The sequence below is a fragment of the Plasmodium coatneyi genome, chromosome 3 (assembly GCF_001680005.1).
Source record: "Plasmodium coatneyi strain Hackeri chromosome 3, complete sequence".
In the NCBI taxonomy this organism is placed as follows: Eukaryota; Apicomplexa; class Aconoidasida; order Haemosporida; family Plasmodiidae; genus Plasmodium; species Plasmodium coatneyi.
Genome location: NC_033558.1, coordinates 191,426 through 206,688, shown reverse-complemented (window position 1 = coordinate 206,688; position 15,263 = coordinate 191,426). Strand labels below are relative to the sequence as shown.

The 15,263-nt window shown below is 46.8% G+C and overlaps 5 protein-coding genes across 5 annotated transcripts; 2 read left to right on the top strand and 3 right to left on the bottom strand.

The window, feature by feature from the left end:
* Positions 1 to 115: 115 nt before the first annotated feature.
* On the bottom strand, positions 116 to 2,376 carry PCOAH_00004340 (Uncharacterized protein; the record flags this gene model as incomplete). Its single annotated transcript, XM_020057249.1, has 11 exons — positions 116 to 201; positions 285 to 375; positions 523 to 597; positions 723 to 803; positions 910 to 987; positions 1,085 to 1,202; positions 1,349 to 1,372; positions 1,610 to 1,778; positions 1,934 to 2,036; positions 2,159 to 2,207; positions 2,321 to 2,376. The coding sequence occupies 11 exons, from the start codon at positions 2,374 to 2,376 to the stop codon at positions 116 to 118; spliced, it is 930 nt and encodes a 309-aa protein (XP_019912784.1).
* Positions 2,377 to 3,310: 934 nt separating this feature from the next.
* Positions 3,311 to 4,183, bottom strand: PCOAH_00004330 (tRNA(His) guanylyltransferase; the record flags this gene model as incomplete). The annotated part of the gene is made up of 1 exon (XM_020057248.1): positions 3,311 to 4,183. The coding sequence occupies one exon, from the start codon at positions 4,181 to 4,183 to the stop codon at positions 3,311 to 3,313; it is 873 nt and encodes a 290-aa protein (XP_019912927.1).
* A 762-nt stretch (positions 4,184 to 4,945) lies between these two features.
* On the bottom strand, positions 4,946 to 6,235 carry PCOAH_00004320 (Uncharacterized protein; the record flags this gene model as incomplete). Its single annotated transcript, XM_020057247.1, has 1 exon — positions 4,946 to 6,235. The coding sequence occupies one exon, from the start codon at positions 6,233 to 6,235 to the stop codon at positions 4,946 to 4,948; it is 1,290 nt and encodes a 429-aa protein (XP_019912954.1).
* A 959-nt stretch (positions 6,236 to 7,194) lies between these two features.
* PCOAH_00004310 (Uncharacterized protein) lies at positions 7,195 to 8,816 on the top strand (the record flags this gene model as incomplete). The annotated part of the gene is made up of 4 exons (XM_020057246.1): positions 7,195 to 7,531; positions 7,720 to 7,774; positions 7,932 to 7,994; positions 8,135 to 8,816. 4 exons carry the CDS (start codon positions 7,195 to 7,197, stop codon positions 8,814 to 8,816), a joined length of 1,137 nt encoding a protein of 378 aa, XP_019912878.1.
* Positions 8,817 to 10,586: 1,770 nt separating this feature from the next.
* On the top strand, positions 10,587 to 11,897 carry PCOAH_00004300 (Uncharacterized protein; the record flags this gene model as incomplete). The annotated part of the gene is made up of 1 exon (XM_020057245.1): positions 10,587 to 11,897. The coding sequence occupies one exon, from the start codon at positions 10,587 to 10,589 to the stop codon at positions 11,895 to 11,897; it is 1,311 nt and encodes a 436-aa protein (XP_019912903.1).
* Positions 11,898 to 15,263: the final 3,366 nt, after the last annotated feature.

The following is a 15,263-nucleotide window of genomic DNA, read 5'->3' as shown; positions in this document are numbered from 1 at the left end:
GATGGATGAATGACGCACGGCTTGGATTCGCATTGGGGGGACATCCCAAGGGGTCGACATTATGCATGTGTTTGGTTGTATCCTTCGCCGCTTACTCCACCGTAAAAAACGCAAATCAACACAAAAAGACTGAATGCTCCCTCTTGGTGGTGATGTATCCGATTCGTTTTCCTGACCTAAAGGGAGACGGTTCTCTGGCACCTGCAGGGGGGGGTGGGGACAATGTTTTGGAGGTGCACCTGTGCAGGTATGCACGGTAGGGGGTCCACCGAAAATGCACTTACTGTTGAAGGAAAGGGAAGACTGCTTGTTCCTGCAGGTGGTGTTTATGTGGAAGGGCCTCCTTTCGATGTGCGCTATGGGGGTGAGGTCCGCCTAGAGGAGGGGAAGAATGGGGAGCGTCGGAAGTGAGCACACCTAGGGTTGGTTCAACAGTGAGGTAGGTTCCCACAGTTGGGTGAGCCAAGACAGGAATGTTTTAAACTCTGACGAGGGGACCATTTTCTTCTCTATTTTTTTAACGTTTAAGTTGTCCCGACGAAGAGTGCAAGCGGGTTTCGTCTCGCTCCGTCCGAGGTTTTTTGGGATGCAGTTTATCTGGAGAGGGACAAGGACAAGGACGTGGGAACGGTAAGGAAACGCAATGTGGGGGATGGACATGATATGTTCCACTTAGTGGTTTACCCCCCTGCCGCATATCAGCACGTGCAAAATGAGCTCACCTCTAACTTGGACTCGTGCGAACGAATCATCTTTCGGCTGGATCCCTGGATGGAGGCGCTTTCCTTGGGGCACAGCGATTTCTGGGGGGAGGCGTTGTGAAGTAAGCAGTTTGGAGGTAAGCAGTTGTGTAGGGATGTGGCACTAATTTTCGTGGTTGCCTTTCCGGGTGGCCGAATTTGCGCTCACCTCCAATTGGGTCACGTAATGAGTTGGGCTCTTCTTAGGGACGAACGTGTCGGCGCTTTTGTTGGGCACAAGGCAGGTCTGCAGGTGGATGGGGGAGCAACACAACAAATGAGTAACATGATGCGAACGTTGCTTCGTTGCAGTGCCACCCCAGACGTGGTCTACCTCTCCGTACCGATAAATTGTCTACGTGTCTGTAGTTCCTCTTCGGTGTGGGTAAGGGGTACCTAAGGACGTCGACTCCCCACCTGTAGGGGTTGTTGTTCAGGCTGTAGCTGCTCGTCTTCTTGGAGCTGCGGTTATCAATGTTGGTAAGAGATGGACGGGTAAAGTGGGGAGAAGATTACAAAAGATAGTCCCTTCTGCACACCCCAATGGGAAAAAAAAGAAGGCTCAGTGGTGTTCACACTTAACGCATCGCCTGCCTTTTCTTGGGGACCTCTTTTTTTGGTCCACATCGCCACTGTGAGAGGAGACAAAAGGGGGGAGGGAGAAGACGTGTCACCATCATATTAGCAACAAACAAAGTTGGAAAAAAAAAAAAAAAAAAAAAAAAATAGCTAGCTGCCTGAACCGTTCAGGTGAAAAAAAAAAAAAAAAAAAAAATTTGTCCCATTCGATAAGTTCATTCTCTTAGAAGCTGCTCAGGGGGGGATGTTAACCACGTTGAAACCCCTTTTTTTTGCGTGCATGTACCCACCTCTGCTTGGAAAAGATGTTTCCACTTGCAACCTCCGGGTGAATCCTCCTTCCAGATCTTTTGCTCATCATATGAAATGGCTCCTGCTGCAGTATTTTTTTGATCTCTCCAGGGGGGGGAGCAATCATTTTTTTATTCGTCCATTTGTCGGCGGAGCCGCTGTTCGAGTCTGCCGTTGAGGGGTGGGTCACAAATGAAAATAAGGGGAAGTATAGTAAGGTGCAACTAAATACGTGGTGAGATAGACGATTGACTCAAATGGGGAAGCCTCTCTGTGGACTCCTATCCGGGCATGCGAACTTCCCAATGGCAGACGACTGTTACCTTTGCTTTCACCTCCAGCCGCATCAAACATGGACGTCTTATTTCGATGGCTCAAATTTCTAACACTGCTTTTGTATAACCTTTCGGTTGTTTCATAGTAGAGCTGCCAATGGTAGGGAAAAAAACAATGGTTGGATGGAACTCACTGTTTTGGGTTAGGTTCGTACACACTTGCACGCACGTAGGTGTAACGACTGGGTGGACTCATCCATGTGCATTTCATACTGGGCAGTGCATAGGATCGTTCGGGTGCGTGGGCTTTCCGGCCGGGGCGCTGCAAAGGGGGGGAGGGGCTCACCAAATGGGTGGCACTCTGCCGTATTACGGGGGGGCTAACTCCCCATGGGGTAATTTCCCAAGCTGTGCCGTTTCCATTGCACGGTTTACCGTTTCAGTCTGGTTCGGCCATTCCTTTGGGCAACATGATCATTTGAGGCGCTCATCTTATTCGATTTAGTTGGTAGGCACAACAAGGGGAGTGCACAGGGGGGCGGTCGGAAATTGCTAGGCGTTTGGCCAGACAGGGTTACCTCCGCCAGCGGGACGAAAGGTAGCACACCAACGAGTGGACAAACGGAAAAGTAACGACAAGATCAATTAAACATACGAAGAGTTAAACAAATAGATTTTTTAAAAAAAAAAAAAAAAAAGGCATATCGCACGCGGGGGAATACAGGCTTGTAGTGTATTCCCCAAAGTGTTTACTGTTAACATGCGCACGCAGAGGGTGGAAAAAAAAAAAAAAAAAGGCGGTCTCACTGCTACGTTAAAACAAGTTCTTGTTCGTTGTGTGTCCCTCCGTGCATTACGTTGTGGCATACTTTGTAACTTTTCCACGGGTCTTCTCCTGCGCCTTTTTTTTTTTTTTTTTTTTTCCAACCCTCTCCGTGCACACACTGCACAGCTACTGCAAAAAAAATGAAGAAGAGGTTTCCCCCAATGGGGAGACCATCCATGTGACATTGGCACCCCCAGGGGTGTCTATTCTAAGGTACAGAGAAAAGGTATCCCCGTTTTAAAAGTAAAGCGTATGCGTAGGTGCACCGATCTAGGGGAGAGTCTTCCACGGGGAACATGTATGTAGGTCACATTTTCACATGCACAGGGTCATGCTTTTTTTTTTTTTTTGATAAAGAGGTTACTACTTCAGCAGAGGATGTGTGTGCGTGGAAGTATGCCAAATGGGGGTAGGAGTCCTTCAGGTACAATCTGGTACCGTACCAGTTGTGAACACTTGATCTGTTCTCCCTTTTGTTCAGCTGGACAATCCTTTGCACCATTTTGAGAAAAAAGAAGCATCTTTCATTTGTTCCTTTGGGTTAGCATGTAGCTGTGTGCACCCCCAGACGCAACACCCGACTCTGCTTCTGTTCGACGTCACTTGGCAAATAATAAATGGTACTTCTCCCAGAAAATGTCGCTCACGAGATTCTCATGCGAAAGAGTGAACTTCTCCTCTGTGTTACGCTTGCAGGGGGTAGTGCTATCGTTGTGTAGTTCCTCCGGGGGGGGCACCATACCTTCGTCCGGAAGTAGGACCTTGGGATTCTTCACGTGTGTGTTGTCCACCTGTTCAGTGACGTTGTCCCTTTTTCCGCTCTGTTCCGCCCTCATCAAAATGGAACCGCGCCTAAAAATTTCAGGCAACTCATTGTAGTTTATCCCAAAGCGGGAGAAGAGCAACTCATTCTTGTCCTTCTTCTGTGTTGTCATCAACGTATTGTAAGCCTCTTGGTGAGAATAGCCACCCCTATTGATTAGGTTCCAGAAGCACTCATTGTATTGCGTGTTTATGTGACAATCGACTTGTCTCCAACGGAAGTAATCCTTGGCTTCCCTCTCCGTTGGCAGTAGAACAATCCTTCCGTCAAAACATGGTACGTATAGTAGCTCCTGCTCGGGGAAGAATTCCTTCCAGAGAAAAGGAAAGGAGCCTGAAAAACAGGAGACGACATTGGTTAATATTTTGTCATGCCTCCTATTCCACACTTTTGTTTTTTTTCGGAAAAGAAAACTGTACTCGTCTGAGTGTCCATATGCTAAATCGATTTCATCGAACTTGTGCATGACTTCCTTTGCACATGCATTCATCAGGTGGAGTCCTCTTACGTCATTCGGTTTTGTGTACCCGTGTGTCTTTGTGAATGCCTTGAAGTTCCCTCCGTCTATCCTCACCACGAAGTAGCAACACGGCAACACCCTCCTCTCCTCCTCGAGCTGCTTCACGTACGCGAATTTGCTGTTAGCCATGGGGTGCCCTCAGCGTAATCCGTCCACGCGGTGTAGGCTTCTTTATGTGGTCCCTTCCCTTTTGATACTTTCCTCCACGTTTTTTTCTTTTTTTTTTTTTTTTTTCACCTGAACGGTTCAGGCAGCTAGCTAATTATTTTATTTTATTTTTTTCTTCCTGACGGGGGCCGCGCGAAACGGATCGCTTTGGATTAATCTGGTGGGGAAAAAATTACCCTAACCAATTATGCGATGTCGTTTCGCCACACATGGGGAAGAGGCGAGTACACTGTTCTGCTAAACCCAAGTTAACCCCATTTAACGGTGGGGGAACTTTCCTCTGCTTGTGCCCCCACCAGTTTTGGCATCCCCACTGGAGCCACAATTTTGTATGAACAGTTCAGGTAAAGTTTGGCCTCCAAATGAGGCGTGTGGCATTTTTTTTTATCCTTTTAAAGGTTTTTTGGGGAAGCAGTGACGTGAAGAATCGCACCCGATACGATATCATCCCCACATGGCGCAAAAAAAAAAAAAAAAAAAAAAAACACAGTTCAGATGCCAGAAGTGACCTCCCCCCATTTGCGCATATCAAGTTTTACATACCTATCACGTGCTAACCAGTTGGTTGTGAACAAATGGTGCCCATCGAGCAGGCAACCGATGGGTTTGCCCTCTAGAAGGGGGGAAACACCTCACCCCCTGCACCGGTTGTATTTACCACGACGTAGAGGACAAATGAGGCGATTTCTCTGGACCTTACGGCCGAATTGGGGGGGAAGGCTCCTAATAGCGTTTACTCCTATCGGTTCCTCCACAGGGCACACTTTCGTTTGTTTTATAAGTGGCGTGGTTCTTACACACGTTTTTTCCTCTGAAGTTGAGGGCAGGGTTCGTCCCATTAGCTAAGTGGTGATTCCTTTTCCCCACCTTCGCACCATCCCGGAGCTGTTCCAGCTTTTCCAAGAAAAACTTGTTCAGTCTGGCATACAGTAACGGCTGGTAATAAGGGCGGAAGGAATGCTTCCCATGCGATATGGAGTTTATTAGTCCATCCCAATGAAAAATATCCTTTTGCGCAAAAGTGTTCTCCTTGTTAACGACTACGTTGAATAAGTATTCATCATCGAAAGTGAAAGACATGTGTAAAAGGTACTGCGAAATGGTGGACTCCTGTAGGTACACCTTTTCTCCAAAAATTCCAATCAGGGAGGAGAAGCAGGATAAGATGTTCCCGATAAATTTAATTACTTCACTTCCGAACAAATTGCTAGACAATATTTTTGTAACTAATTTTCTTGAGTCAGCTGGATTTTTTATGTTCCACTTTTTTACCTGACCATGTTCAGGCGAAAAACGCTTAAAAAGCATGTGCATGGTATTTGTGTACAGAAAAGGGAAAGACAATTTTGCAATCTCTTCCTTTGCAACTTTCTCTGCATATTTTCTCAGTCGGGTGTTTATGCTTAACGTCTTTATGAACAATAGCAGGGCTTTCATTCTTCGCAGTCGTCCATCCAGCAGTGCTTGCTCATATTTGTTTTTTCCCCTGGTGGTTAATGCATTCGGTGCGGGTGCCGTATTTCTGTTGTACGCCCCGACTTTGTAACCATGCTGATAAGAGTGGGACTTGTTTGGAATGGCCGAACGTGCTTTCCTTCTCCCAAACGGTGACGAGTTGGACGACTCCTCCGTTGCGCTTCTTTCGTTTGCCACATTGAGTGGATCTTTTGAGCGGTCAAAGGGGGCCTTTCCCCTAAAGGTAACTCCTACCCCATCACTGTATGTAAAAGAGGAACTCCTCGAGACGCACCCATTTGAATGCATATAATCTGCAATGAGGGAGGTACATAGGGACTCATGAAATTTTCCCATAAATAATACGATGGCTAAATCAAGGGCAGTCCTGTTACACTCGTCTCTGACGAAGGGGGAGGTTCCTTTTTTCAGCTGATCGATGGCGGCCATTACGTCGTTATTCACCAAGTGGTGGTGGATGGAATGACTGCGTCCTCTGCAGATGTCTTCGAATTTGAGCAGCTTCCTGTCGCACCAGGTTTTACCTTCCACCTCCATTGTGGGGGGCAACTGAAAAAAAAAAAAAAAAAAAAATCACTTTGGTGGAGCACCGCTGCGCTTTTGGGATCCTTCAGGGAGGGGACAAAAAAAATAATACACCTGCAGTGTGTACATGAGCAGATAGGTAGACATGCGCAAAATGTACGGAAAATACAAACCTATGCTGTGAAGAAATTCTCTTAAAAAGAGTGTTTAAAATGGTGCGCAGTTGATCGGAATGGGAACTTTTCACTAATCGGAATGTGGACATATATCTCTATGCCCTGCTGCTTTTTTTTTTTTATTTCATTTTTCGCCTGACCTGTTCAGGTAAAAAGTGCACAAAAAATGAGAATAGCTAGCAGAATAAGTCTCGTGCAGGAAAAAAAAAAACTCGAATTAGCGCGTCAAAGGGTGGGTGGCTGTCTTTATTTTCCTTTTTCGTTTAAATTCACAAGGAGGACGATTTAATTGTGCCCATAAATTGACACAAATTGGGGGATTTTTTTGGGAGGGAGGCGAAAATAATAAACGTGAGTGCATCGGCATGCGTACGTACACCGGAATGTGTGCTCGCCGAATAATCTGCCAGCGGACTGCAGGGGAACCACTTTTCTTGACACCTGCGCGCATGACGATGCGTTCGTTTGCTTGAGGATCTGTCTACCAACCACGTAAGGTCGTTAAACGTTGTAAGCGCAGCAAAAGGGTATTTTTTTTTCCACACATTTTATCACCCCCGGAGATAGATCAACCAGCGAAATAACGGTGTACCTTTTGGAACTCCTCTACAAGTCATAGGTACGATACAAGTGAACGTCGCCACGGAGCAAAACATGACACGACAATCTGTGGTGCACACTTCCTCCAGTGAGATATATGCATGCAGGGATAAGCGCAAATGGGCGCTATACCTACGTATGTAGAAGCATAAAGAAGCACACTTATTTACCTACCCATGTACACACGCAGGAAGAATGCTGAGAGTCGTTCTTTCCCTCCTGGTAGCCCTCGTGGCAACCCTACGATCTACCAAGGTCGAAAAATCACTCTTCAGTTACGTCAGCGAATTATCCTTCTCTGGATCATTTGACAATCTGTTCGAGACATGTCTTAGGGTTCCGAATAGCATATGCCTAGGGGGGACATCCACAGTCGTCACGTCCAACAGTGTGCCCAAAGGGCTCATCGGAAAGTGGACTTTTGACGACATGTATGCCGTGGACTACAGCTGGAACAATAACCACATGCACAAGTTGGTGCGCCCTGCCCCCGGTTTTAATGGACGGGGATACAGCGGGGCCTTCGTGGGAGGTACTCTGGAAGGAAGGTTTTCCACGTGCATATACTTGCTAAGATGAGACCACCAAACGAAATAAAAAAAAAAATCCTAACTGTGCGCTTGCTTGGTTATGCATCCTTTGAGCTATCCCAAATGGTGAAGATTGCCATCTTATGTTATCCTTTTTTTTTTTTTTTTTGCTCCACCTCCCACTCCGCAGATAACTCCGGTTTGGTCCACGCCGGCGACACGTTGAAAACGACGCAGTTCACCATGTGCGTTAAGAGGAGAAACACGTACCTGTGCAGGGAAAAGCGATGGAGCACCCCCTTTTGGTGTCTTGGAGAATGCGTTTCTTGTCCTTCCTTTCATGTGTTTATGTCACGCACAAACACACGTGTATACATCTGCCACCTTTCATGCGACTCGCAGAGTATTCTGGATATACCTTCTGGAGAGACCAACGAATAACTTCCGCAATGTGATTTCGCAGATGTAAGAAGTGACTTATCGTTGCTCGTTTGAGGGGGCAAGGTCGTGATGGCTCCACAGGTAGTCCACCCGCCACAACAAAGAAGCACACCTACATGCAGTTCTCACAAGTGCTGCATTTTGCAACCATGACTACCACGCAGAGACAAGGGGGAAGAAACCATCGCCGTGCTCCTCTACCCTCACGTGAACAAACTATCTGTGAGAGTACTTACGGGCCAAAATTCAAACGAAGGAATGTCTTCCATGGGGCAAATACCACTCAGGAGGTGGACAAACGTAGCCGTCAGAATGGACGACACGAAGGTGGAACTCTATATAAACGGGGTATTGGATAACTCCGTACTGATCAAACAGGGAACTAAAGTTAACGCTGACGTGGACACTAATGGTAGCGGTAACGGTAACGGTAACGCTGAAGAAAGAGGAGGGGACATAACCATTGGAAAGAACATGCACTACTCTAGCTTCAATGGGTACCTGGACGAATTGTATTTTTTTAACAGGAGCCTGAACAAGACGGAAATAATTTCTTTCGCTGTTTCGAGCGTGACGGGGATACACGACACAGAGTTCGTATATGTTGGAAGCTACGGGTGCGACTATGCCACGTCGATGCGTGCTGACCTGTGTAGGGAGAACTACCAGCTGTGTTCTTCCTTCCAGTTGTACAGTGGGGGGATTCATTACGCTAGGGTTAATGGAATTTTGACTGCCACATCGAACTTGTGGTCATCGGACGTGTCTGAAAATGCCGTTGAGTCGGGGGAGAAGAGAATTGCGCTTTGCTGCAGGGGGGGCGCGATCGACTCTCCAGCAGGCTGAGTAAGAGGGACCAGTGGATCAGAGGATGCATGGTAAAGAGGGAAAAATGAACGATAACCTCGATGCGGCGTTGCATACGTCAACTGAATTAATCCCCCGTTTGCCTCCTCTTCGTCTCCCCCAAATGGGGTGAGCAACAAGGGGAGGATTTTTCAACACTCCTGAACGGGAGAGATGCGAATGTGTGAACATCCGTATGCTCATTTTTGTGAGAAAATATTGGCAAATCCCTTTCGCCGTTTATTTCGCCACCTGTTCGTCGTCGATCCATCAGAGCGCGACATTGGAAGGCGTAACAGTGGGAATAGCTAGCTGGTTAAACGAGCCATTTTTACCTGATCTGTGCATAAATTGTGGGGAAAAAAAAAAAAAAAAAAAAAAAAAAAAAAAAGTCCAAAGGCGCAGCAACAGGGATAGCTAGCTGCCTGTGTGCACAACTTTCACCTGACTTGTTCATAAAAAAAGGAAAAACACCACCAAAGGAGGGTTAACCGGGGAAATTTGCTTTGCCTTTCGACACGCAAAGGTTGGACAGTTGGAAATGTCTTTATTTTTTTTTTTTTTGCGGAAGGAGAGGGTTCCTCCGCCGTTGTGGGAGAAACAGTTAAAGGGGGAAATGACGAGGAGTGAAATTACACAGAATGGAATGACATGCAGCGGTCAGACACGAATTGTAGAGAAGCACCAATGCGGAGATGGAGGGGAGGACCTTACAAAAATGTGTATGTGTGTGTTTCCTGGCGAACATGCAATAAAGAGGAAGCTCCTCGTAGAGCCAGAGTTGCCTTTTGAATGTGCATGTGGAGACATTCGGGAAACTCCTCTGGAAAAGCGCTCTTGTTGTTATTGTTGTTATTGTTGTTGTTGTTGCTGCTGCTTCCCGTTTTTGTTTCACTGGGGGAGGGAAATTTCTGAGGATATACAAAAATGGGGAAAGGGAAGTTCAATTAAAAGGAAGGTTGACAGCCCTCCTTTACAGCTTTTTTTTTTTTTTTTTTTTTTTTTTTTTTTTGTAAATAGCGCAGATTGGGAAACTTTATTCGAATGGCTACACATGTGTATATCTTTGGCTCACACGATTGTTTGCATGTCTGCTCACTGCGCGTTTGGGTCTTCTCCTGTTGGCCTCAAGTTGTTCTTCCCCTCATGCACGGAGACAGCATCATTGGTTTAGCCAGGATGGCATATCCCTCCCTGTTCCAGACCAGCGGTCGCACACAAAGGGGGGCATGTGGCAGGTTTCGCAAAATTAAAAAAAAAAAAAAAAAAAAAAAAAAAAGGAAAAATGATAGAGCAAAAATGGTGTAGCAAAACAGTTGCAGCAAAATGTTACAACAAAACAACAACACGCATTGTTCAATTAAAAATCCAACCAACATAAAAAACTTTTAACTTGAGACAAACAACTTTCTTTCCAAAAAAGGGGGACACAAATTATACTTGCTGTCCTCACAGAGCTTATTTTACATATACAAATATATATACGTATGTATGTTTTTTTTTTTTTTTTTTTTTTTTCACCTTACCAACTTGTCCACATTGCTAACACTTTCACGACGAGTCTTTTTTTTTTTTTTTTTCCTGTTTTTGTTGCTATTCTGGTGAAGACATTTTCCCACAACATATTCCCCCTTTGTCCAATTCCTTTCTTTGCGTGCGTGCAGGGCTTGCTTCCCCACTGAGCACAGCTGGAAAGCGTAGCAGTGTCATCATCCCAGGGGGTGAGCTTAAGGAAACCATCCAAAGGAGCTTTGCTTCGAAAGGAACGCCATGGTGCATGCAGAAAGGGACTCAGGCAAACCGGAAAAGCATAAAGGGGAGGTTGACACGGTGAAGCGCACAGACACTCGCAATACAGACAACATACCAAGCCAGAACTGCAGCTCGGCGGACCACGTAAACTTCAAAGGAGAAAATAACGAATTTGCTGGACTAGCCAAAGCGAGCAAATCTTCCTCCATGGATGTGGGACTGGGTTCTGCAGCTTCGGATGATCCCCCCACCTGTTCCAAGGCGGGGAAGGAAAATGGACATCCGATAAGAAGTATCGACGTCGACTCGCATGGAAGCTCACCCCCTCTGTCGAAGAAAAATAGCAAGGCATTCAGCACCGACCACTCAGAAAAGGAAAATTCTAATGATACGAAAAAAAAAGTTAAAGTAGAGAGTGAGGGTGGAAAGGGGAAAGTAGTAAGACAGAAAAGTGTTGGATCGAACAGAGGGGAAGAAGGACCCCACGGAAAGGCAGACGATCGAAGGGATGACGCACATGGGGAGGAGGTAAAAAATCACGACAAAGGAAAGGCACCAAAGAAAATAAAAAACGTAAATGAGTATCTCCTAGAAAGAAGGAGCAGCCAAAAAATCACCGTCTTTGTAGGGGAAAAAATGCAGAAGGTGAAAGCGGATTTCAAATACGGGGAGGATGCACACACGAATGTGAGTTGTAGGGCGGATGGGGGTGACATGAATGGAGGTGCCCATGTGGAAGGTAATCAGGACGCCGAAGGAAACAGTGAACATAACAGGGTCATCGAAAAGAAACAGAAACAAACGGTTTTCACTGCTCAGTTGTGTAAGCGAAGTAACGCCGATGCCAGGGCGTGCGAAGAACTTGTAAAGGAGAAGCCCACGAAAACCGTTTTTGAGGCGCAGTTGTGCAAGAGGAGTAGTGCAGATGCTCGGGCTTGTGAGGAATTAGAGAAGAAGCAAGAGAAAACGGTCTTCGAATCGCAGCTGTGTGAAAGGAGCAACGCTGATGCCAGGGCTGGAGAGGACCTAGCTAAGAAGAACACAGAACAAACTATATTCGAAGCACAACTGTGTGAACGAAGCAACGCTGATGCCAGAGCAGGTGAGAAGTTAGAGAAGAAGCAAGAGAGAACGGTCTTTGAATCACAGGCCAGCCTTACCAGCAAAGCCGACGCCAGGGCGTGTGATCGGTTGGAAGATAATATAGGTGGAGAAAGCGTGGTCTACGAATCGCAGAAGTGTGTAAAAAGCGTTGCAGATTTTAAGTCCTCCGATAAGATAAAGGAGGTGATGAAGCGGAACATGGCAGATGAGTGTCACACATTGTGAGGGGGAGACATCATCCCCCCAGAACCTTTACCCCCATGTTTTCTTCTTTTTTTTTTTTTTTCTTAAAACTGTTTTTTAATGCCCTCCTTTTGTAACACTTGCATTTGCTTAATTACCATTGTAGAAGTGTTGGTTTAGCCGGCGTGAATTCGGCGTGCGGTTGTGGTTACCATTCCCCACAGCGGGAGCGCATGTAAAGGTGGATAGGTGAAAAAAAAAAAAAAAAAAAAAAAGTGGGATAGGCTGAACAGGTGGGGAAAACGGAAGGAGTAAAAAAACATATCCAATGGAGTAGGCACTCCGCACTGAACAGGAGAGACGCCTCTTCAGTACAGGTTCACAGCATCTTCCGACGTGATGCGGTAGCTGTTCAGCATGAACAGATTGGTGGAGGACACGTCCACTTGATCTAGCCACCCTTTGTTGTCAAAGAGGTGTTTCTTTTCTTGGGTTCTATTTTGCAGGAGCAGCAGTTTGAGGAGATAGTCCTTATAATCGAACCGATCTTTTCCCATACCAACATCTGCCTGTATGAACCCGCTCGTGGTGTCCTCCTCTGCTGGAAGGTTCGCTGCGTCTGTTTCATCCTTAGATGCACTCTGTTGCTGTAGCTGTGACTGTTGTTGTGACTGTTGTTGTGACTGTTGTTGTGACTGTTGTTCTTCCTCCTTTTCGGGGTCCTTCTTGGCCAAACCGGTGAGAATGGAAAGTGGGTTCTTAAGTCTGCTCTTCATCAATTTCATGAAGTAGCTATTTGTGTTTTCGTCTGGCTCACCATTTGGATCTGTGTCTTTGTTGTTCGACTCTTTGGCAGTGGCACTGTCACTGGGTTGTTCCCCCTCACCAGGGGTGCCTGCTCCCTCCAACTGTTTCCCATCCTTACTTATGAACAGACTTTCATTCAACGGGTCGTCATCCCGAACGAGGAAGCGCTCGCTCCTCTGCATAGATGTAGATGCAGTTTTGGAAACGGGTTCTACACCAAATTGGTCACTAGATGTGAGGATGAAATTTCTCATGTTGTTCAGGTCTGACTCCTCTTCTGTGGGTTCATCATTTACGGGTTCTTGAAGGAGCTGCATCTGCCTGTTCATGTGTTCTTGTTCACGTAACTTGTAGGACATATTCTCATTAAAGGAAAAAAGTTTACTCTCTTGGATGTGTGCATTTGGGTAAAATCCATTGGTGAGTACCTTCTCCTGGATACCTCCCTTATTTGTTTGTGCTTCTGTAAGGGGATCCTGCCGCCTGCTGTGCTGCACACACAGCGGAATCAGATGCAGGGCGTCCGAGATTATATTCGTCTGGTTCATCAGCTGGTCCTCCAACCATTCGTGCAGTTTCTCTTCCCGTGTTAGCGCCTTCCTATTGGTACCATTTCCCTGCGTACCCATCGTTCCGTGTTTGGCACTTCCGTCCTCAGCAACAGCACGTTCATCATTTTCCTCTTCCTCCTGTGCATCGCTTTGGTCTTCCCTTCTGTAGTTACTAATACGTTCTTCTTCAACCGAACCGGGTGGGTCCATGTCACCACGGAAGGAGGTGCCCCTTTCGTTGATTCCATCCGGATGGTGTTTACCACTGCGTGCATCGAAATGGGGATCCCACGTTGGATCCATGTCGGCGTGGTGTCCTCTTAACGCGTTCCCATCTCTACTCATAGATGTAGAACCCATGATATTATGCCTATTGAAGGAGTCCCCACTGAGGAGGTAGTTGGAACTCCAGGCGTCTTCATTCCCATCTGGGTAGTTCATCATCATGGAGGCAGCAGTGCCAGAAGTGCCGGAAAGCGGGTTTCCCCCAATGTTGTTACCACTTAACCCGGTTCCCATTCCCCATGCCATATTGGGACCACTCTTCGAAAGAGCCGCATTGTTAGGAAACCTAACCGGGAAGGGCGCATTTGAAGGAGGGCCCAACGAGGGGGGCACCCCTCCCCCCATTAGCAAGTGACTGTTGGACGGTCTCCCCATATCGTCGTAATAGGTATCCACACTATTGGGGTTACCCAATGCACCTTCCGCATGATCAAGTCCACCCATGTTACCACCCAGACCAGCCGTCGAATGTAAGGGAAATGTGCTCTCTTCACGTGCATCTAACAGGTCATCTGAAGCGTAAGGAGGGCCATTATTCTTCTGGTGACTCAAATTTTGGTTCATGTTAAACGTCCTGTTCAGTGGGTTCATATTTCCATTTAAGGGGATGCTATTCGCATTCAGGGAAATGTAGTTGGGGTTTCCTGCACCTCCTTTTTCAAGCATCTTCATGTTGTTCATTTTTTGTTGGTTCGTTAGGAGGGAACTGTTCGATCCGGGGAAGTTTGCAAAAGGGGGTGGGTTCACTCCACTTCGGTTCATCAGTGGGTTCTGGAACCGAGCCATGTTGGGTGCACCAGGTGGGCTCGGTGGGACCGGAACATTTGGTACGTTTGCCCCCTTTGGCATGCCTGGTGGGGTCGGTTTCCCCTCAGTGAAAGTTATTCCTTTATTCATATCCTCATCCGGTGGGGGAGGAATTGCATTCATCATCAGACCTACATTCATACTGTTCACCCCTGTGTGTTCGAAGGTGGGAGGATGATTGTCTTTTGCATCCATGTCACCTAGGGGGTTGTTTTTCTGCCCCTGTGTCTTTTTCATTTGTCTCATCTGTGGTGTCTCCAGGAGGGGCGGGGGTCCCCCACTGTGCATGAAGTTTGGGTTGTTAATGTAGTTGGGGTTGCCAATTAGGTTTGGGTTGCCAATTAGGTTCGGGTTTCCCATAAAGTTGGGATTGTTAATCATGTTGGGGTTTCCCACGCCCAGCATGAGGCCCTTCCTGCCACCATACGACCTACTGTCTGAGTAAGGTGGAGGGGGGGCCATCATGTTGTTCGGGTCTCCTGGAGTGCCACTCGGCTGTGTCATTTTATTCTTATTCCCTTGGAGAAAAAAATCCGTAGATTCTTCCCCCAGGTTATTAGCTCCTATGTTGGTGTTGCCTACCATTTGTGGAGCTTCACTGTTCACGTTGTTGGGGTTTGCAGATGCGGCGTTTGGGCCTGCTGGGCCTTCCCCAAATGGGTTATTACCATTACTGATGTTGTTACCCTTATCGAGGTTGTTACTTTCGTCCATGGCGAGCATAGACTGGTTGAACAGATTCTGCTGTTGGTGTAGGAAAGCGGGATCGTAAAATTCTTCATTGGCAAACAGGGCCGCATTTTTTTTTTGCATGTTTCTCATTTTCCTGGCCTTCCTGCCCCTCTTCCCCCCCCTGCCGCTCCTCATGCCCTTCATCTTGTAGTCCCTAAGGTTCATATTTTTCCTATTTCCGAGGTTCATTTCGTCTGGATAAAAGAGGGAACCGTTGGGAAGGTTA